Genomic DNA, 21,361 nt, shown 5'->3' on the forward strand with positions numbered 1-21,361 from the left:
AAGTCTGAGTTAGGTGCTTCAGCTCCCTATACAATGAATGGGGAAGATAATTGCTTTAGAATGCAATTCCCCAATTCCTGGTACCTGTGTCCAATTGCTCTCTCCTTATAATACTAGCTGTTATAAGCGCTGCCCCTTTCATGGAGATACTCATCTAAGCCTGGGGTCATAGGCAGGCCCCGGCCCTCTCTCTCTCTCTGCAATCAGGCCACATAGAGGCCTAAGGTATTTCTTGTGAAAATGAATTAGGTGCCTGCCTCATTCCACACAAAAAAGCTCAAGGAGTTAAGTGTTAACTACCTTATAGTTTTTAAGCCCAGTGGTTAGAGCACTCACCTGGAATGTAGGAGACCAAGGTTCAATTCCACACTCTCTGTAAGAAAGAATTTGATCAAGGGTCTCCCATACCCCACAAAGGCAGTGCTGTAAACACTCAGCTATAGGATACTGGGCTAGATGGACCTTTGGACCAAGTATGGTTGTTTTTATGTTCTTATGTGGGAGCTAGGCACCCAGTTCCCTAGATTGAGCCTGAAATGCACATGCCCAGAGGCAGAAACTTAGACACAAAGGGAACTTTTGTCCTGAAATCAGACACCAAATCAGTTTAGGTATCTACAGGGTGTGAGGGAAGTTTTGTGGATCATAGTGGAGCCTAAAATTAGGACTTAAGTGCCTAAGTAGATTTGTGGCTCTGCGCCATTGTAACCATATTGATGGAGTAACCAACTAATTCTCAGTTTATTCAAACTCAACTCTGAATTTCTTGACCATTAGGTACTTAATTTGTAAGTTTTTTTCTTCTCCACAGAGAAGCGATGTCTTCAGATGATAAAGAACTAGGGCTGTCAAGCGATTAAAAAAAAAACACAATTGCACGATTAAGAAAAGTAATTGCACTAATATCTTGCGACGCCAACTACAACACTGCCATGCGAATGCCTGTTCTCACTTTCAGGTGACATTTTAATTAAGAAGTGATCAACATTATCTCCTGTAAATGTAAACAAACTTGTTTGTCTTAGCAATGGCTCAACAAGAAGTACGACTGAGTGGATTTGTAGACCCTAAAGTTTTACATTGTTTTGTTTTTGAGTGCAGTTATGTAACAACAAAAAAATCTACATTTGTAAATTGCATTTTCATGATAAAGAGATTGCACTACAGTACTAGTATGAGACAAATTGAAAAAATACAATTTCTTTTATCATTTTATAGTGCAAATATCTGTAATCAAAATAATATAAAATGAGCACTGTACACTTTGTATTCTGTGTTGTAATAGAAAGCAATATATTTGAAATTTATTAAATATTGTTTGATTTTTTTCTACATTTTCAATTGGTATTTTATTGTTTAACAATGTGATTAATTTTTTAGTTAATTGCAATTAATCAAAAGCTTATAAAGAATACATCATACATTGACACTATTTGTTGTTCTACAGCCCTTTTGCCTAGATTTAGCCCTCAAGCCTACAAAGATTTATGCACGTTTGCTTTATGCAGCAAGTAATCTCTCTGAAGTTTATGGGACTACTCAGTATATAAAGTTAAACATGTTTAAAGTCTCTACAGGAATGGTGTCTTAGTGAGGTTCTGAGATGGGAATAGAAAAATCAGGGAACTTGGACATATTAGGCCAAGTTTAGCTCTGGTGTAAGCAAGCATAACTCCACTGAATTCAAAAGTGAAACTGAATATTTGATATTAAAAAACTTTATTTAACTACTTGAATAATTTACAACTGATATCAGAATGAAAAAGTATATATTTCTCCACAACAGATGTGTATACAAACCAAAGTTATCAGTATACTAAAATGAACCAGGCCAAAACAGCTACATCTTGAATTCACATTACCGAGCATCAAAGACAACCACTGTAGTAGTTAGAGTTAAAGAAAATGACAGGGGAAAACAAAATTTAAAAAATACAATCACAAATCAGTCATGCAAAAAATGCATCGAGGCTCATTTTTCCAGTTATCGCCACACTTAGCATTTGTTTGTATGCTTTTGAAAAATGGAATATATTTTGCATGCATGATAGTATCTTCTATCCAGTGTACTTTTTACCTGTTTGCACCGCAATATAAGACTACAAAAGTTTATTGTACTGTGCTTTAATTAACAAGATCATCACTGAAAATAATTAAGATGTTATATGTTCTTCCTCGCATAAGTACTAGTTTGTAAGACTTTTTTGATACTGGACCAATTCTTCAGTAGTACCCCAATTTTTTATTTTATTTATAGCCACTGTCTTACTCTGCCCACTCAAACAATTTAATAGGCATGTGCAAAAGGATACATCTTTTTGTTCTTTTCTTGTACATTATTCTGTACCCACATTCTCGACACCTGATAGGATCTCTTGCTTTTATTTCATTTTCTGTGTGACATTCTGGGGAGAAAAAAAAAAAATCTTTTTAGACCACTATAACAAGAAATACAAAATGCAAGATGTTATAATTTACTTTTGGAAAAGGTAACAAAATTAAAGATTTGCATTTGTGGCAAACAAAACAACTTTAGTAAATTAATATTACTGCTAAAATCAAGTACTTGATTTCTCTTCAGGGTAAACACTTTTAGCTAACCTGTAAATGTAAAGTTACAATGTTCGTTCTATTACCTTTAGTGATGATAAAGTATGTGGTATTCAAATTACCTAGAATAAATCTATGGACATATTAAAAAAATGTGCTCACAAATAATTGCCCATACTATGCTAGCAGCTGAGTGGTATTAACATAGTGCAATCCAAAAATATTATATAGCTGACCAAAGTGACTGTCTGTGCAGCAGGGCCTGTGGTGCTAACAACCATTACTCGCTCTAAAAGGTTGGATGCACTAAGGCCTGGTCTACATTGGGGGGTGGGGGTGGGGGTCAAACTAAGGTACGCAACTTCAGCTACGTGAATAGCGTAGCTGAAGTCGAACTACCTTAGTTCAAACTACTTACCCATCCTCACGGCGCGGGATCGACGTCCACGGCTCCCCCGTCGACTCCGCCACCGCCGTTCGCGGTGGTGGAGTTCCGGAGTCGATGGGAGCGCGTTCAGAGTTCGATATATCGCGTCTAGATGAGACGCTATATATCAAACTCCAAGAAGTCGATTGCTACCCGCCGATCCGGGCGGGTAGTATGGACGTACCCTAAGAAAGATTATGTTTTGTGGAGTACAACCCCTCTCTCTGGTTGCTGCTAAACCAGGGGTGGGCAAACTATGGCCCCCGGGCCATGTCTGGCCGGACAGCCAACCGATTTAATCTGGCCCTTGATCTCCCGCTGGGGAGCAGGGTCTGGGGCTTGCCCTGCTCCTGCACTCCAGCCAGGGAGCGGGGTTGGGTGCCACTCCGAGCGTACATGCCACAGCTACCAGAAGCAGCGACATGTCCCCGCTCCGACTCCTACGTTTAGGGGCAGCCAGGAGGCTCTGTGCGCCGCCCCGTCCACAGGCGCCGCCCCAGCAGCTCCCATTGACTGGGAACTGCAGCCAATGGGAGCTGCAGGGGCGGCACCTGCAGACAAGGCAGCGTGCAGAACTGCCTGGCTGTGTCTCCACGTAGGAGCCAAAGAAGGGACATGCTGCTGCTTCCAGGAGCTGCTTGAGGTAAGTGCCACCCAGAGCCTGTACTCCCGACCCCCTCCTGTGCCCCAGCCTTCTGCCTCAGCCCTGATTCCCCCTCTCATCCTCCGAACCCCTCAGTCCCTGTCCGGAGCACCTTCCTGCACCCAAAACCCCTCATCCCCAGCCCCATCCCAGAGCCCACACCTCCAGCCAGAGCCCTCATTTCCTCCTGCACCCCAACCTCAATTTCGTGAGCATTCATGGCCCGCCATGCAATTTCCATATCCAGATGTGGCCCTTGGGCCAAAGAGTTTGCCCACCCCTGTGCTAAACCATCTGCAGGGATGGCTTCTCCTTGGATCAAAGATATTTCTGAAGGACAAAATTATTTTGCCTTTGATTGCTTGAAATGGAAGGTACAGTATTTCAAAAAAAGCCCCCAGAAGACAGTATCTCAGACTCAAATTGTAACAGTATTGTAATCCCTTTACAAGTTATTGCATTTGAACCCTGCCAATAACAATTTTGGCTAAAAGTAAGTGACCACATGGGCTTTTCTCTGAGATGTGATGGTAGTTTTATTCTTATTTACTCTATAAACATTGCACCACATTACAAACAGAGCAGATTATAAAGGTACTTGGAAAGAATGGCAATGTGTGACCTGTGCCCAATGACGGAAGTTTTAAAGAGCTATTTCCACATTATTATCACTCCGTGAAGCAAAAATCCATCATATTAGTATAATTATTCTGCACCATTTGCAGTTAGATGGCATGCCACCCTGAGCAAATACCACAACTTACTACTAATAGTCATGTTAGGTTCAGCAGATATTATTTCTCTCTCACACACACACGGCATCTACAGATGCCGTTGTAGATCCACAAGCCATTTCAAGGCTCTCTCTCTGAAGCTGTGGATATCAAATTCACCTTTGAATCCATATTTGGTGCGCTGTGTTACGATGCGTTCAATGGTTTGCATGTTCTCACCACAGTCACAGGAAGGGATGTCTGATTTTTGTCCAGATGAGATTCAGCGTGGTCCACAGTCTGCAGGCGGGGACAGTGGCTTATTGGGTCAGTGATAACGTGCTTGTTTGGAACTGTAGATTAGGTCCAGATACTTTGCCATTCCCTGGCCAGATCCAGAGACATGTGTGGTCCACAGTGGTTTTCACGATTTCAGGCATCGTTGGGGGATGCTGTCCATAGCCTGCCAGATGGGAAGTTCTGGGTAGTCTTCAGCACGTTTATGTTCTGATTTTCAAGCTATATCTTGATGGATAGCTAGAGGTTCAATGTTTGCTAATACAGAAAGCAATGGTAGAGGCATTGATTTTAAAGTCCCCATGATGATTCACATGGTCCGATTCAACTGCCTACCCACCAAAGGGGTATGGCAGCTTCTTGTCCACATCAATGCACAGTACTCTGCAACTAGATACACCAGGGTCAAGGCCGATGTTTGTAGCATCAGGGCAGTGCACTTCCAACTAAAACCCATAACTTTAAAGAACCTGAAGTGACCCTTACATCTGACTATAAGATCATGGAGGAGTCCTTTCAAAAGTGGCAGCTGAGACCAAAATCAGTAGTCTCTACTTTTTTCCACCTTGACAACTGAATCACTGTCCAGTCTGGTTGTGAAACTCTGCATTATGAACCAAAGCTCAATGTAAACATACCTCAATGTCATTCCTGACCAATACACTCATCTTTCGGGAACACTTCCAGAAAACAGCTTCTAAAGCAAAGACTTGCAACAATGTTATACAAGAGTTAGCAGGACCAAGCTGGGGATCAGCAAATATTATTAAATGTTAAGAATAAAACCTACCTCCACAAATGTAAATCATTGGCTGTTGCTTTGGAGGCTGAACTTCCTTTTGGGAATCCATATTCTGTCAATAAAAAAAAATAAAAATCCATGCTCTTGATTAGAGAGGGAGGGTAGGGAGACAAAGACCTCTGAAGACAGCCCTAACACCAGCCCCATCGTCATTCAATATGCTAGATATCCTTCTTTGGCTTGTTGGGGAGCATTAGTCTCTCCCACTAATCAAAGATTTTGCTACAACTATAAATAAAATATAATCAACTATATATCACAAGTCTCAATACACTAACATTGTCATTTCGGGAATGGACAACATCACTACTTGTATATACAGCATAAACTTAACCATACCATTCCACCCACTTAAAACACTGACTAATCCTGCACTACCTTTGATGGACATGCTGGACAGAAACCAGGGGTGAGAATCAGGCAGAAAAGTAGTAGTACTTTGCCTCGCAATCCTAGGGTAGCTGGATCTGACTGCCAAACCAATCAATAGTGAAATAGTTAAACAGGAACTTTTAAATAATCATTAACTCCTAATTATATTGAATCAGTTAGGTTGAACTCATTTTACGACAAAGTCTGCCCTCACAATGCCAGAATAAGATTTTTGCACAGAGGATCTAGGTCCTATCTACTCCACAGATTTTTAACAGAGTTTGTAACAATTAGTTGCATCATTGGGTCTAAACACAGTTGTGTCTATAACCATGGTTACTAAGATCTGGAAAGAGGACCAATTAACTCAGTTACACAAGAGATCCTATCCCTACAGCAAAATAACATACTTAGTAATGGTAGACAACCATGTGCCAACTGAACACACTAGCAAGAGCTGACATTATTTACCAAACATTAACCACACTGTGTGGATACAAACCAAGTTTAAAGTCAGACATTTCACTAATCGGTTACAGACTGTTAAACGTTATACCAGCATCTTGTCAATGTATGTTCTGTAGGCAAGCCACCCCCGTCAGTAGCTGCCCAAGAATACACTGATATGAACGTAGTTAGCCAAGGTAATAAGCTCATACACACAGCATGGTGGCACGATTGTGTTATGAAGACAATTGCCGCATGGGTGAGACGCCGGTGAAAGTACTGTACCACAAATTGACTTGACCCCTGTGCAGATCCTATGTGCCTACGGTTGGGTGGCCTGTGTCTTCACAGGGCCAGACCCGGGACCCTGCATCACTTCCACCACGCTCCTCTGCGGAACACCCTCCCCGTGCAGAGCTAAGGAACCCCAGCAGCTTCACCACGTGTTCAGAACCTGGCCTGCCAGCAGAACAGCGTCTGCCCCTGGGGCGAGGGTCTCTGCTGCGCACCCTCTCCCGGCGGCAGGAGCGCGGCACAGGGGACAATCGTGGTTTGCTGAATAAACGCGCAGACTGTGCCCACCAGAGCGGGTGGGGGCAGGATGCCGCCGCTCGCCCCTGCCGCACGCACAGAGACACTTCTAGCCTCACTCGCGAGGAGGGGCGCCCCCCCCCCCCAGGCACGGGGAGGGAAGGGAAGGGGGGGGGTCACAGCACCGCCGCTGGGGAAGACGGGGACAGTAGCCGGCGAGACCTAGATAGCAGCAGGGCCACAGGGGACGGGAGGGGGGGATTCAGGAGGAGCCCGGCTTCGAGGAGGAAACGGGGAGGGGGGAGGAGAAGAGACACCCAAACTGCTCCGTACCTGTCCGGAGCGGGCTCCGCTCCGCTCGGGCCCAGACTGGGGACGCGATAGACCCCTGCGAGGACACACGAGTCGCGAGGCCTCCTCCCGAAACGCGCAGACGCAGCAATCGGGGCCAGCTCCGCCCCAAGCTGCCCTGACGTAGGACGAGGAGGAGTCGAGCTCGGGTGGTCATGGGGGAGGCGCTATTGCTCCAGCTGCTGCGGGGCGGCGTTATTCTAGCCGCAGCCCCCTGGTGCTGGGGCTGTCTGTATCCCCATCCGAAGACCGCTTCCTACCTGGTGCTGTGCCCTGCAACCTCAGCCCCGCTACACTCTCTCGTCTCGCCCCAGCGCCTCCTGCCCCTGGGGCTGTGACTGCTCCTGAGCAGCTCCTCTCCCGTAGGTTGTTCCTGTCTCTCAACCCCCTTCACCTTTATAGTGACTCCTCGCGTAGCTCCTTCACGAAGCAAAAGGGTCAGCAAATACCAATACGTGTTGCCGACTCTCATGCTTTTATCAATAGTCTTGTGATATTTGATGATTTTCTCTACGGCTCAGCTGCTGAAATCAAGAGATTTCATGAGAATCTCAGCTTTATTATTATTAATTAATTGACTTTGGTAAGTAGCTTTTTAGTATTCATGGTTGTGGAGAAAAGTTTGAAAATAGGAAGCAAGTACACCCTAAAGGCTCAGAAACCAGAAAGCAAATAAAAAGAGCCTCACATTTATTATAACATTTTAAATCCCCTGATTTTTAAGTCACTTGTGATTTTGCGTGGCCTGATTAATGTGTTTTGAATGTTGACAATTCTGTACCATCTACAACTCCAAAACTATTATAACAATCTGCTTGAGGTGATGTAACAGAGAATTTGACAAAGCTTCCATGGTTAAATGCAAATATAACTATGCATTAAACCAAGGTTGTGATTTTAATTATATAAAAGTAGGAAAAGCAAAGTTAAGGATTTGACAGCAACCCTCTCAACTCTCTTGATTTATACATATGCATTACAATCACATTTTGTTTTATGATCATGATACATATGTGCATTTAAGTTTATAGATTCCTCAGAATGTAATCAGATAAAATTTCTGAGTGGAGAGGAGAATAAAGATGAATCTGTGTGGATGAAAATCACAAACCATAAGAATACAAATATGCTAGTGCAATTATACTATCAGTCTCCTGAACAAGAAAAAGAATATTGTGGGGAATATCAGGTGTACTGCAGCCATGAATTTCCCACCACCACCCTAGAACTAAGGGACCTTTCAAGAAGTCACAGAGATGGCATAGCAGTGTTACCTTTCTCTTGCAGGAGCTCCCCAGTGCAGGGATCATTCTGGAGGATACTTCAGGGACTGGTGGAGATAGGTTTGCCATGGCAAGGGCAAACCAATGCTTTGAGTAATATGCAATACTGCACAACAGCTCATAAGGGCTATTGCAGCAGGGATGCAAATTAAGGGCTGCCCTAACCTGTGCAAGGGGGCTAGGCCAGTCCCCTGCAATGGGGAACACGAGCCACCATCACCCTTTGATCCACACCAGCATGGAGTGAATCTGGCTTACTGAGCACATAACACTGAGGGAAATTGAGGCAACTAATGCTGAGGTATCACCATTTTTCATTTTGAAAAACAGGAAAAAATGAAATCTAAACTTGCATATAAATAACTACATGGATTTCATAAGCAAATGCAAAGAAAACTACAAGTTACAATGAATTTGAAGTCTACTGGCCTCAGTAGAATATATTTGACTGTACCTGAGCTGGTCTATATAGCTTGTGGAAAGCAAACATGTGACTCAGACATGATCACATGACTGCAAAATTTTAACTCAAGGAGGGCTGGTCTTTGCCTGAAGCTCCTTTTTATATTCAGAAATATATCACTTAAGCTCCAGAGAGAAAGATCAAGGTAAATGAAAATATAGATATATATTGTGTGGGTCTTACCATATTCTCCCACATTAATTAAGACAAACTTTCAAGCGAAAATACAAATATATTTTCAATGCAATAGAATAGGATTTTGTTATCAAATCAGTTTTCAAAAGTTTCAGTGCATACATCAGCAGTAACAAACTAAAATGTGAAAAAAATGCCAACTGCTCTCTTATTCACAAGCTCAACACAAATTTTAGGATAAATCTTGTGTATATGATGGCCATTATATCGGTTTAGCCATGGTATCTCAATGCCACAATAATTAAAATTTCCCCTACAAAATACTAAATAAATATTGTAGAACATTCAGTGTACATTCAGCACTGCCATTAAGAATTCTACCAGTATTCCCGAATGCTGAAAGAAACTTAGTTTCGTCTGATTAAATTATCAAACTTTTAAAAATGTTTTCTACATTTGAATTAATCTTAAAAATATTGTTAAAGGAGTAGGAAATGTACTGTAAAAACAGAGCTAAGATTCACACAACTCACATGTATAACAACTTTTCCATTATTAGTATAATATTTATTTTTACCATAGCACCAAAATTCTCTCCCCACCAAAACTTCAAATCTTAAAATAATCCAAAATTTTTGATAGAGGAAAAATACTTAAAGTGCACTCTTGCAGTCACACACTAACAATAAAAAGTGGTGATTTACCCAGCCAATCTCTGTAAGCGTCCTTAACCAGTATCAGCAGTGTCCATTCAGCCTCTTCCAATTAACTCAGTCATTATTTCTTTCCAGTACACTTTAAGTGCATTAAACTAGAGTTTTTTACAAACTCATAAATTGTCCTCCTCCAGTATTGCTCCTTCAGGGTCCATTCATATTGTCAAGGTAATTTATTCATAATCCAACCTTAAGAAAAGTCACTTTAACCATATAATTTGATTGAAAATGAGGTTTAATAAATTAAGCAATAAATTGATTAATTATCTAATTTGTTCCCTTGAGAGAACTTGGGGTTTGAAAAAGCCCCAAGAGTTGACTTCAGTGTCAAGAGTTGACACTAAACATGTTCCTTACAAACTCTGCCCTGACGTGTAATTATCTGGGACATTCCCTTTGGTGTAGTTTAAGTGCCAAAAACACGTGCTTTGGATCTGTAAAAGAAGAAGGTGGGAGGGTTGTGTGAAGAGTAAGGTTAAACATGCTCACTGCTTAATTTATTTTAAATATTCAGCATATAAAAGTTAAAAAAAACTGTTGCTTTTTCCCCCCGAAAGCTGATTATTCCCCCCTTTTATAAAAGGGACAGATATGAGATATTTTTTGTTTTGAGGTGAATATGTTGTTAGTCTAAATCACCCTGATATGTCATGTTCAGTTCTAGTCTGGATACTCTACAAATGTTTGTTGCGGGACTATCAGGTACAAATGTGTAGGCTAATTTGAGTTAATTGGCAATCATCCAACTCAAGTTAATTTCTATAGTATAGCTATATTGGTCGTGCAGACAGGGCTTAGCTCCTTTAAAAAACATTTTGTTTGGCCATGCTCGAAGCTAGGCTCCTAAAGGTTTCACACTAGGGTGAAGCCTCGTCACCTCAGACAGGCTGTCTAGAAGCAGTACCCCCTTGGGGTGACTAGAGGTGCTGGGGGGGGGGGAGAAGGGAGAGACGTAGCCATAGAAAAGTGCGGGAAAGAGGGGGAGAGAAGCAGCAGCCCTACACATGTGGGAAGAAGTAGGAAAACGAGCCTAGGCGAGGGGAGGGAACGAGGAGGCAAAAAGCCTCCGAAGGTGCAGTGGGGATGGACACAGCCCTGGAAGTATTGAGGGTGCGGAGAATGGGCGTCGGTCTCTGCAACAGAGCTCCCTCAGATGCCCCCGTCACACGCACTGTATATTTCCTGACTGACTACTGGGGGGTGGAGGGGAATTACAGAGGTAGTCTCCCTCCCCCACGCCCCCTTTACTGGGTTTGCTCTGGCCCCCGTGCCAGCAGGCAGCACTGAGGGGGAGGAGGGAAAGCTACAGCGGTTGATAAGGGCGGGCAGTTCAAATCCAAGCGAGGGAAACCAACAGCAGCCGCATGCGGGGAACTAGTGCTGGCTAGAGGCGGCGGCTCCTCACCAGGGCAACGCGGTGGGGCTGGGGGCCAGAGAGGCTCGGCGCTGCCTCGGCAAGAAGCAGAGAGCAGCGCCCCGCGGGGACCGCAGGGTCGGTGCCCCTTACTGCTCCCAGTCCCGCTTGCAGCATGTTGTTAACTTCAGTCCCTATCGCTCAGCCCCATTGACCCCCTCGGAGAAGCCCCATGATTGTGGGGCAGAAATTTCCCTTTGCCCACTGAGTTGCCGGAGAAGGATACGGGGGTGAAGCTCCTGCCTTCCTGGGGCCCATCATTCAAGGTGACTGAGTGTCCTACAGGTGTTATTCCTTGGGTGGTTGGTCTAGTCAATTAGCCTTGTTACTGCTGTTACGGGCACTAACTGCGGAGGTTACAGCTAATAAATACATAGACTAATTGGTTAAATTGTTTTGTGACTTGAACATATTTTGCCTCTGAGCTGCCTAATACCTTTGGAATGCATTGATTTGTTTTTGCTCCTGCCTTTGCCTTATTCTGGAACGCTGTTCGCATCAGACAGTACTTCGTCAGCCCAGGATCTCAAATTGCTTCCCAAAGCTGGGTAAGTAGCATACCCATTGTGCAGGGGGGATTAGCTACAGCATCCTCCAGAGTAATTAATATTGTTGGGTTGTAATGACTCATTTGGGGTCCATTAGATTGGGATACTTGCACAGCTTGATGAATGTAGGTGCATCTTCAGGTAAAGTTTGTTTGCTGCAGAGACTAGACAATTTAAATACTGGAAAAGACTATTCATCTCTGTACCAAGAATGCTTCTCCATCCCTTTGTTGAAAATAGCAGGTGCACTGAGAAAAGGAGGACAGAAATAAGTTTGGTGATGCCGGTAATGTACACCTTTTATATTACTAAGCTAAAAGAAGCTTGTGGCAGTTCAGAACCCAGTCCTCTGACTGGTAGTTCTTTGTTCTAGCCACTATGCTCTTTTGTTTCCCAGTAATCATTGCATCCTTGAGCCACTTCATAAGAGGGATCTTCACATGGAACACCACCTCTCTAGACATCCTAATCCTCCCATATCTTGGTTCTCTAAATATTTCATTCTGTAGACTGTCAGGAAGCACTCTGTGGCTTATTGGTGGTCCATTGACCACCATTTGAGAGCCACTGTGTTTGAGAGCCACTGGTGCTCCTGTCAGGGAGTGGGGTCAGGGCATGGGGGCTTGCTCCCCGCCCCAGCAGGAAGGTGCTTGAAGCAGGGTAAACCCCAGTGCCCTGACCCAGCTTCCCTGCAGGAGTGCTGAGTGGGTTGGGGCATGCCCCCCCCACCAGTACGCTAGGACCAATGGGCATGGCCCTGTTGGCCCAGTGGCTAATCTGCCACTGGTTCACCATGCCTCAGTTTTCTCACATGTGAAATGGGAATAATGACACTTCCTTTTAAAAAGTACTCTGAGATCTATGGTTGAAAAGTGAAGTGTACCATCTAAGTATCATTAGGCTACTAAATTATTGGATTTAACCATGTTTCCTTTTGTTAAAAGAGAAAACTCTCTTATGAAAACACCAAATCTAGAATAACTTGAATAAAGAAAATTTTGAAAAAGGGAAGTTTTACTAAGGGAGGTTTTAACTGTCTCACTGAATTACAAAGAAAAAATATTTCACTCCAGTGGGAGATATCAATCCTCAAATGAAATGAGACTTGCTTTGTATGAATTTGATGCATAAATGTATACTAGTACGTTTTGAAAAGTTTTTTTTCCCCTTTAATGTTGGATTTGCAACATTATGCCCTCAATCCTGCAAAATCTTTTGCACAAGCTGAACTTTACTACTGTAAGTATTCCCACTGAAATAAAAATCAAATATGTGCATAAAGGTTTGCAAGATTGGGGTGCGGGTTAGGAAGTGTTACCAAGAATGATTATGGATCATGTTCTGTTTGTCTGCTCTATTGCAGTGTTTCTCTCCTACAATTTTAAGAATATATAGTGTTGTCAATCCAAGAAAGTGTATAAGAAGCTCAGAAGTGCTCTTCTCTTGGCCCCCCTTTTTCCTCTCCCCCCATTTTTTTGGTTAAGTTTGTAGTGCTTTGGGATATTATTTTAATGTGGCAAAAATAATTTTTGCCTTATCTCTCTGCCAGTTCAGATCTCTGTAACAGTGTTACATGAGTTCTTCCCCCCGCCCTTTTTATACCTTCTGTTCCTTTTGAGACAAAGAGAAATGATCAACTTTTACTTCTTTTAAAAGTATAGCATCCTAATTACCGCTTTTGATATCCTCTGCTTTCAGTTATTTGTAATGTTAGAGCTAAAAGTAAATATTGTCCTCCCCACCCACCCCTCCACCTTTCCCGCTGTATTTTGACTGTATTGGAAAGCAAGGCCCAGATCCTGCGAACACTTATGCACATGCTTCACTTTGAGTGCATGCATAGTCTCATTAAATGCAATGGAACTATAAATGTGTTTAAAGGTAAGTATGTACAGTATCTATGTTTTTGCAATATTGGAGCCTTGAATGGCTATTTTAAAAGCTATTTAAAACTATTTAGCAATTAAGTCTAAAACAGCTTTGATTCCTTCCCTTCTAGAAGGTTTTCTGCATCTTTTTGCGGGCAGAGTGCCTTTCAATGCATCTGGCTGATTCATATTGCTTCCCTCAGCATGTTTCTGTTGTGTACTCTGTAGGGGCTCTGCTCTGAGCACTCTCAACATGTTCATCTAGATCTACCAAATCCCTGTGTCCTGTTCTGATCCGCTTACTCTGGAGGTGTTTGGACCTCTTGCATGTGGTCCTCCCCCCTCTGTTGGTCCCAATACAAGCCTGGTCATGTATCATCTCCTCTTTACCCTAATCTACACTTACAAGCATTTATTATCCTACTGGCAAAACCCTATCTTCCATGTTACTGTTCAGTCTTTTGCCTCATCACCTGCCAGTACTCTGTGTCTGCCTTATCCTTGCCCTTTACCTAAGCGTTAGTTCCCCAAACACTGTGTGCTGTGGCCTTGTTACTACAAAATAAAACTCTCCCCTTTACACATCCACCACTAGCAAATGGAATTTAAAAAAAACACAAAAAATAACCTTTCATCTTTGGGATATTGGGAAATTCAATGCCCCAAATCCATCAAAGGATAATTCTGCATAACAGAGGGTGGCACAACTACTTTTTTTTCTAGTAGTGGGAGGCCCAACTGGCTCAGGGTTCTTGGTACACTGAAGACATCCCACTCTGGTAAATGGCCCATGAAGATATATTTTTGTTTGGTATGAGAGACCAGTGACAATCTCTAGGTATATTTCCCAATTTACTAGAGTTAGAAACTATTATACACCAACGCAAAGCTTGGAATTAAAAGATGTGTAACTTTTTGCTAGCTTTGGTGGCTCATGAGATCTTTGTCCTTATGGTTACATTATTCAAAATATTCTTATGTCAGCTGTGTCCTGGGCTTGCAAAATAGTAACCTAGTCTATGTCCTTTCCAGTCTGACCTGGGAAGGAGAGGGAATACTTTTTTATATTGTTATAGAAATAGCAATCAATGCCTCAGGTAATCACATCCTTCAGAGAGAAATAACATAGGTACCTAAGAGCTTCTGTTGTTCCCTTGAAAAGAATGTGTCCTTTCTGACTGTGCAAAAAGCTTATTACCATAGGGCAGAGTATCTTTTTTTCCCCACATACATGGGGAGAAGGCTAATTAGTTCTCCAGTGCCCATAAATTGTATAACCACAAGGTAGGAGCTATATTACCCCAGATCACCAAGAGACTGAGCAGAAATTCTTGGTGGTTTCTGTTCAAAGTTGTAAAGAAAATATCTTGAAGCAGTGTAGTGACCAACAGTAGACTGTCCCTTTTGTGTAACTGGAACTCAACTGTTTCCAGTGTTGAAGGACTGAAGGATCTGAATAAATTTGTGGAAGCTTGCTGACTCTCTAGACAATTAGTTAGGATTATCAGCCACCAGGGCTATCTCTTTCTTTAAACAAACCAAAAGCTTTTGTGGCAGTTTTTCTTTTCCCCCCATCTTTCCATCAGCACTAATAAAATAGATTAATTCATGAGTTTCAATCCCCTGTTGGCTCTGAGGAACTGAACTGGCAGAAAGAAGAGGGACTCTATGTACATGAAGGGTGAAATTCTGACCCTATTGAAGTCAGTAGGAGTTTTGCTATTCACTTCAATGGGGCCAAAATTTTGCCCATTGTCTATGATCAGACTGAACCCATTCTCCATGGATGATGATGATGATGATTGGTAGATCAGCTATCTGATCAGATGTGTTTTTTCACTTACTTCGTTTCTCTTATGCCATGTTTTTTAAGATGTTCATCCCCATTATTTTACATCAGTAAAATATTTACTATCTTTTTAAAAATATCAATAGTGCATCCATCATGCTAGAGTGTGTGTGCTCTTTCCACAGAGATGCAATAAAAATATTTTTCACTATGGTTACTATTTTGATGGTGAAAATATTTAAATTAAAAGAAATCATCTTAGATATAATTTGATATCCACTGGTAACTGTATTTAAAATAAGTTCTTTATGGCTCATTCTAGAGATAAAATGCTGTCTTCACTTTTTACAGAATCAGAGAAATTCCAAGTGAAAGATGTCAGAAAGTCGCTCAGTGCTGTCTATTCTTAAAAGAGGCAGGTTGACTTCTCCCAGCAACAATGTGAAATACTCCAGCTTTAAAGACTCTTGTTCCACCTCCATATTTCATGATAGTGGATATAATGTTTCATTAAAAGACCCTAACTTTGATCATACTGATGCAGAACATAAAGATGAACTGAGTGCAAGACATCTATCATTACTGCATGAGTATTCTGAATATTCACACCCTAATTTAGTAATTCCAGTGTTGTCTCCCATCGAAAATGGAAAGAATTCTATCTCCTTATCTGAAAGAAAAGAGGCAAATGTAGCTACAGATTTTTTTGAAACTCCTAAAGTAAGTAAAAAAGACTCATCACTGCGTAGGAGACTGCTTCTGTCTAAAACTGCTTTGGGAGGCACTGTAGGATGCTTTGAAAGACAAGCCAATTCTTCGGATTGCAGTAGGAGAAAAACATTATCTCATGTTCTCAGTTTTGAAGAAAGACTTTCAAAAAGTTCTTCATATTCTCCAAGAGATAACACATATAAACCTTTAGCTACTAGCACTTTAAAAACTGAGGAGTTTAGTCCTGCTTGCCAAAAATTGAGGCTTGCCTTTTCACAGCAAAGGACTTCTACAGTAGATGATTCCAAATGTAAAAACAACTTGTTGTCAGAACCTGAATGTTTATCTCCAATTCACCATAATAATTCTAAGGATACTATTATTGACAAGACTCCTTATGAGTTCAGTGATAGTGCCCTTACAAGCATTAATGATGAAAGCACCTACCTGGAATTGCTTAGAACCCCTACATGTTGTATGTTGTCTGAGACAAATGAGGATAAATTTCTGACTCCAGTCAGCAACCTAATAGCAGATTTTAACTTTGATTTACTTGACACAAATACTCCCCCTACTCATGTGGTAAGTAACTTGGACCTTTCAGTGCCTGAAGACAGTGGGTTTAATTCCCTTGGCTTAGATAAATCAGAAGATTCCTCTTCAGATCATGAGGGATCTTTCCAAGAACTCCTTCAAAAACAGAAGGAAGTTTCCAAACTTCTGGATGCTAAAAGAAAGTTAAGAAAACTAGACCGAGTGAGGCGGTTATCCACCCTTCGGGAACGGGGTTCACAGTCAGAGACAGAGGAAGACTATGATGCTAAGCTAATTAATTCAGAATATAAATTAAAAGTAGCAAGAGACCCTGCCAGTGAAGACCGTGGATTGGTTTTTAATGAGGAGAATAGTGGAGATTTGATTCTAAATCTTGGGGATTTATCAAGAACACCTGCTTTACAAGTAGTCCATGAAATCTTCATGCGAAGCAAAAGAAAAATACCAGAGCGAAATGGACTCTTGGAGAACACTGAAAGAGCTGAAATGTCTGTATTAGAATACATTCTTGCTGGACTCATAGGCAAGAAAATGGGCCTTGAAAAATTAGATATTTTAACAGAATTAAAATACAGAGATTTAAAGCATATTCTTGCTATAGTTTTAGGTGCTTTGACTGTGGAAAGCCTATGCAGGTAAGAAATACAACTATATACTCTTTTTTTCAAAATTTTGAAAATAAGGTTTTTTTCCCTGCTAATGAGTTGGGGAGCTGGAACAGTGGCCTGAACAGTATTACTCCCATGTAACAAAAATAACATTAATTTATTACTGATGTGTTTGAAGTAACAAAGAGATGAAAAAAACTTGTAATTAAGTTCTATCTAATAATAAAGACTTAGGGTATTAATTCCCATTTTTTTTGGTAATCAGTGAAAATATTAATAAATGTTAAGCTCAGCTCATTTCCCAGCGCATCGGTTTATGATGGTGCAATATTTTGTTGTAAGTCTAAAATATTAGTTTAGTAAGAAATATCAGTAGCATAACAAGACCCCAGAGACTTCTAGTGTTATAATAGGTTAGGGGCCCCCTTCCCAGTTCCAAAATTCGCCTCCCTTCAGTCCTTTTCCCCCCCCCAGCCTCAATCCAGTCCCCTCACCCTGTCACCTAGCTCCTCTTCAGCTCCCTGCCTATCCAGATACCTAGCTTCTCCCTCAGCTTCTACCTCCTTCAGTCCAGCCATAGCTCCCCCAGGCCTAATGCAATCCTCCCACCTTGGTCCCCTCCCCCCACCACGCTCAGCAGCTCTGATCCAGCCCCCTAGTTCTTCTCCAACCCTCTTCCCCTCAGCTCTCAATCCGCCTCACTCTCCTACCTCATGCAAAGCAGTCAATGATTTTTTACCTTGTGTTCTGTCTCAGGAGATGAGCCTCCCTTACCCCATCTCCTGTATTTAATTCCACATGGTGATGGAGAAGAATATGTGAGGCAATGTTGTGTTTCAAGTCAAGTCTGTAAAGTGGAGTTTGTTACAGTATATTGCAACATTCTGCAAAATGATTGATTCATTTTAAGTCATGATAAAATCGAAGGAGTTAATTTTTAGTATTAGGATCTTAAACTATACCACTTGTAAAAACTTAAGCAAGATTTAAAAGGTGGATGATATTTTTTTGTTTTGTTTCAGTATTTGGAAAGTAAGCAAGAACTGGCGTGAAATTGTTATACAAGACAAAAATGCATATCTCAGGAGAAAGCTGTACATAAAACAGCTGAAGGCGGAAGCTGGGGTAATGTATCTCCCAAAGGGAGTATTTTTCTAAATATAGGGCGTGTTGGAAAGATTTGGGGAGAGGGGAAGAATGTAAAGATCCTAGCAAACTGCAGAAATCTCCCAGCTGACTATGAGAGTTGTAAAATCTTTACCCAGTAGGTATGACTCAGAATACACGCAGAGACCTATTCTGAGTAAAAAATGTCATTTTTAGTCTTTTTACTCTAGCCACACTTCAAGGAGAATGTTTAAAACATGTAGTGCTTGGAATCAATAGGATTTTTCTCAAATTATAACAAATTTAAAGCGAACCAGGTTTTGGGTTTAAAATCTTGTCCCTTCCTCTTAATCTCTCATATGCCCCATTTCAACACCTCCTTTTTTTCTTATTCCATTTTAATCCCTGCTTGCAGGTCCAGTAGGACTAAAATTGTGACTCCTTCCCAATTGTTTGATTTGTTTTTTTCTTTGTGGCTTAACTTACCTCTAGGGTAGGGATTCCTTGAAGTGACCTGATGTGAAGTGACTATCCTATAAGCAGTAGTAAGTGTTTCCTATTCAGATTTCTGAAGTAGGAAAGATATCGGAGAGAGTTGCAGGGAGAGATGAGGTCTTCTAAGTGGTAAAGGAGAATCGATTTGGTCACCCTGAACTGATATTTATAGACCACAATATTTCCTCCTGTTTTGTCCACCTGTCCATTAAATACTAAACTTGTACTTGAAGAAATTTACACATTTTGTACCTCTTTATTGTGAAAAATAAAAATAGTTCTAAAACAAAAACAAACAAAGCTATATTAAACAAAGCCCTGGTTATCTTGATACTCATTTAAGCTGATTTCTCTTCTTATAATCATCATCTGTAACAGGGATGTCTCTTGCATGTTGAAGATGCTGCCACAAGACTTAATATTCTAAGTAGATCTGCTCTAAGACCTGTTCAAGCTCAAGCTAAAACTGTTGTGTCACAAACACCACCTTCTTGCAATGAGTTTTTAACACCTACAGGATGCAGCTCTGTTCCCCAGTCAACTAGTAAACAGGAAGAGTACCTTAAGGTAAGCAATGTAGCCAGGTGTTAGCATTGAAAATAAAGATTTCTTAAGACGAATCTTAGACTTCTTAAGATGTACAGTCAAGAACTGCAGGCATTAAATGTTGTTTTCTCCCCTCTTGACACAGATTGCCAAAACCCTTTTTATTGATGAAGCTTTAAAACCTTGTCCAAGATGTCAGTGCCCAGCTAAGTATCAGCCCTTAAAGAAAAGGGGACTATGTAGCCGAGAAGCCTGTGCATTTGACTTTTGTATTTTGTGTTTGTGCACCTTCCACGGATCAAAAGAATGCAGTAGTTCATCTGCAAAGCGGCGAAATAAAAAAGATGCTCTTCCAGGAAGTGCCCAAAGCAAGAGAAATTTAAAACGACTCTAAATTTATCAGGAACATAGGTTTCCCTGCTCTCTCTCAATTTTTGATCTTGTCTATATTTTTTATTAATTATGCATATTTTGAAAGTAATAATATTGTCATTTTGCCCAATAATTAAGCTGATGATTTCTCATGTACATATCTTAAATTAACTTAGTGTATTTTGGTAAGTTTTTTTTTTTGAAAAAAGTGAAAAAAATTTTAAACTTTTAATGTCTTGTTTTACCCGTCATGTAGCCAGACACTTCCAACATCTTAATTTTTCAATAAAGTACTTTCAATATAGTCTTCTAAAATATCTATTTTACATCACTTGAAAATTTAAAGTTGTGATTCTTGTCTCAATGGCAAATTAAAGAGAATGAATCATTAAAACTTTCTTTTCTATAGGTTTTGTTATGAGACACTTTTAAAACTACAGTTTTTAAAAACATGCTGTGATGAAGCATTAGATAAGCACTGACTCAGAGGAAATACTACCACCTAGTCAATAGACAATGCTGCTAAGATAGACTATTTAATTATTTTTTTTAAAAGCTAGATGGGACCATTATGATGATTTAGTTTTATCTCCTGTATTACACAGGCTGAAGAACCTCACCCAGTAACTTCTGCATTAAGCCCATAATTCCTGGTTGAGCTATAGCATATCTTTTTTTATATAAAGATATCTAGTCTGAATTTAAAGATTTCTGGTGATGGAGAATTGACCACATCCACCTATGTCGTTGTTATGGAGGGTAATTACTGTTGTTGTTTTAAAAATATGCACCTTATTTCTAGTCTGAATTTGTCTAAAATCAGCTTCCATACATTGGACTTTATGCCTTTTTCTGCTAATGAGCCATCTGTCACAGTTTCAGGATTAGCTGTACCTTGCCCATCTCTTGCCTCTAACCTTCCTCAAGGGCACCCACTTAAGGTTTCAGGCTCCTAGCTGTCATCTCTGTTGGACAGAGACTTGCATCTCTCTCCCTCAAGACTGGGCATTTAGGCTTGCAGTTCTTGCAGTCCCACTTCTGCACCTCACTGTGATTTCCCCAGCAGGTCTGACTGGGAACCAGCACCTGTGGTTAACTTTTCTCTAGGGCAGGGATCGGCAACCTTTCAGAAGTGGTGTGCTGAATCTTCATTTATTCACTCTAATTTAAGGTTTTGCGTGCCAGTAATACATTGTAACGTTTTTAGAAGGTCTCTTTCTATAAGTGTATAATATATAACTATTATTGTATGTAAAGTAAATAAGGCTTTTAAAATGTTTAAGAAGCTTCATGTAAAATTAAATTAAAATGCAGCGCCCCCCCGCACTGGTGGCCAGGACCCAGGCAGTGTGGGTGCCACTGAAAATCAGCTTGCATGCCGCCTTCGGCACCCATGCCATAGGTTGCCTACCCCTGCTCTAGGGGTTGCAACAGTGTATACCAGTTACTAACCAGTCTTCTTTAAATACACTGGGAGCAAGAGACAGACAAAGGAAAGCATAGGCCCTCTACTTAGTGGGGAAGGAGAGCCAATAATTGATGACATCAACAAGGCTGAGGTGCTTAGTGCCTATTTTGCTTCAGTCTTCACTAAAAAGGTTAATGGTGACCAGAAACT

The 21,361-nt window shown here is 41.2% G+C and overlaps 2 protein-coding genes across 11 annotated transcripts; one reads left to right on the forward strand and one right to left on the reverse strand.

Annotated features, from left to right (window-relative positions):
* Positions 1-1,702: 1,702 nt before the first annotated feature.
* Positions 1,703-9,872, reverse strand: POLR2K (RNA polymerase II, I and III subunit K). 5 transcript variants are annotated; one of them, XM_045002769.1, is made up of 4 exons: positions 9,719-9,872; positions 5,421-5,484; positions 2,313-2,405; positions 1,703-1,881 (listed from the first exon to the last, which is right to left on the reverse strand). In XM_045002769.1, the coding sequence occupies exons 2-4, from the start codon at positions 5,479-5,481 to the stop codon at positions 1,859-1,861; spliced, it is 177 nt and encodes a 58-aa protein (XP_044858704.1). In that variant the 5' UTR covers positions 5,482-5,484; positions 9,719-9,872; the 3' UTR covers positions 1,703-1,858. The 5 variants fall into 5 exon arrangements, with proteins under 5 accessions (XP_044858704.1, XP_044858702.1, XP_044858706.1 ...); XM_045002767.1 differs by lacking the exon at positions 9,719-9,872 and adding an exon at positions 7,528-7,621; XM_045002771.1 differs by lacking the exon at positions 9,719-9,872 and adding an exon at positions 7,394-7,483.
* On the forward strand, positions 8,961-20,008 carry FBXO43 (F-box protein 43). Of its 6 annotated transcripts, none has more exons than XM_045002763.1 (6): positions 8,961-9,024; positions 11,647-11,692; positions 15,701-17,250; positions 18,246-18,348; positions 19,204-19,392; positions 19,517-20,008. In XM_045002763.1, the coding sequence occupies exons 3-6, from the start codon at positions 15,725-15,727 to the stop codon at positions 19,763-19,765; spliced, it is 2,067 nt and encodes a 688-aa protein (XP_044858698.1). In that variant the 5' UTR covers positions 8,961-9,024; positions 11,647-11,692; positions 15,701-15,724; the 3' UTR covers positions 19,766-20,008. The 6 variants fall into 6 exon arrangements, with proteins under 6 accessions (XP_044858698.1, XP_044858696.1, XP_044858697.1 ...); XM_045002761.1 differs by lacking the exon at positions 8,961-9,024 and adding an exon at positions 10,734-11,410; XM_045002762.1 differs by lacking the exon at positions 8,961-9,024 and adding an exon at positions 10,734-11,410 and having other exon boundaries at positions 11,651-11,692.
* The last annotated feature ends 1,353 nt before the right edge of the window (positions 20,009-21,361 follow it).

The sequence above is a fragment of the Mauremys mutica genome, chromosome 2 (genome assembly GCF_020497125.1).
Source record: "Mauremys mutica isolate MM-2020 ecotype Southern chromosome 2, ASM2049712v1, whole genome shotgun sequence".
Lineage (NCBI taxonomy): Eukaryota > Metazoa > Chordata > Testudines > Geoemydidae > Mauremys > Mauremys mutica.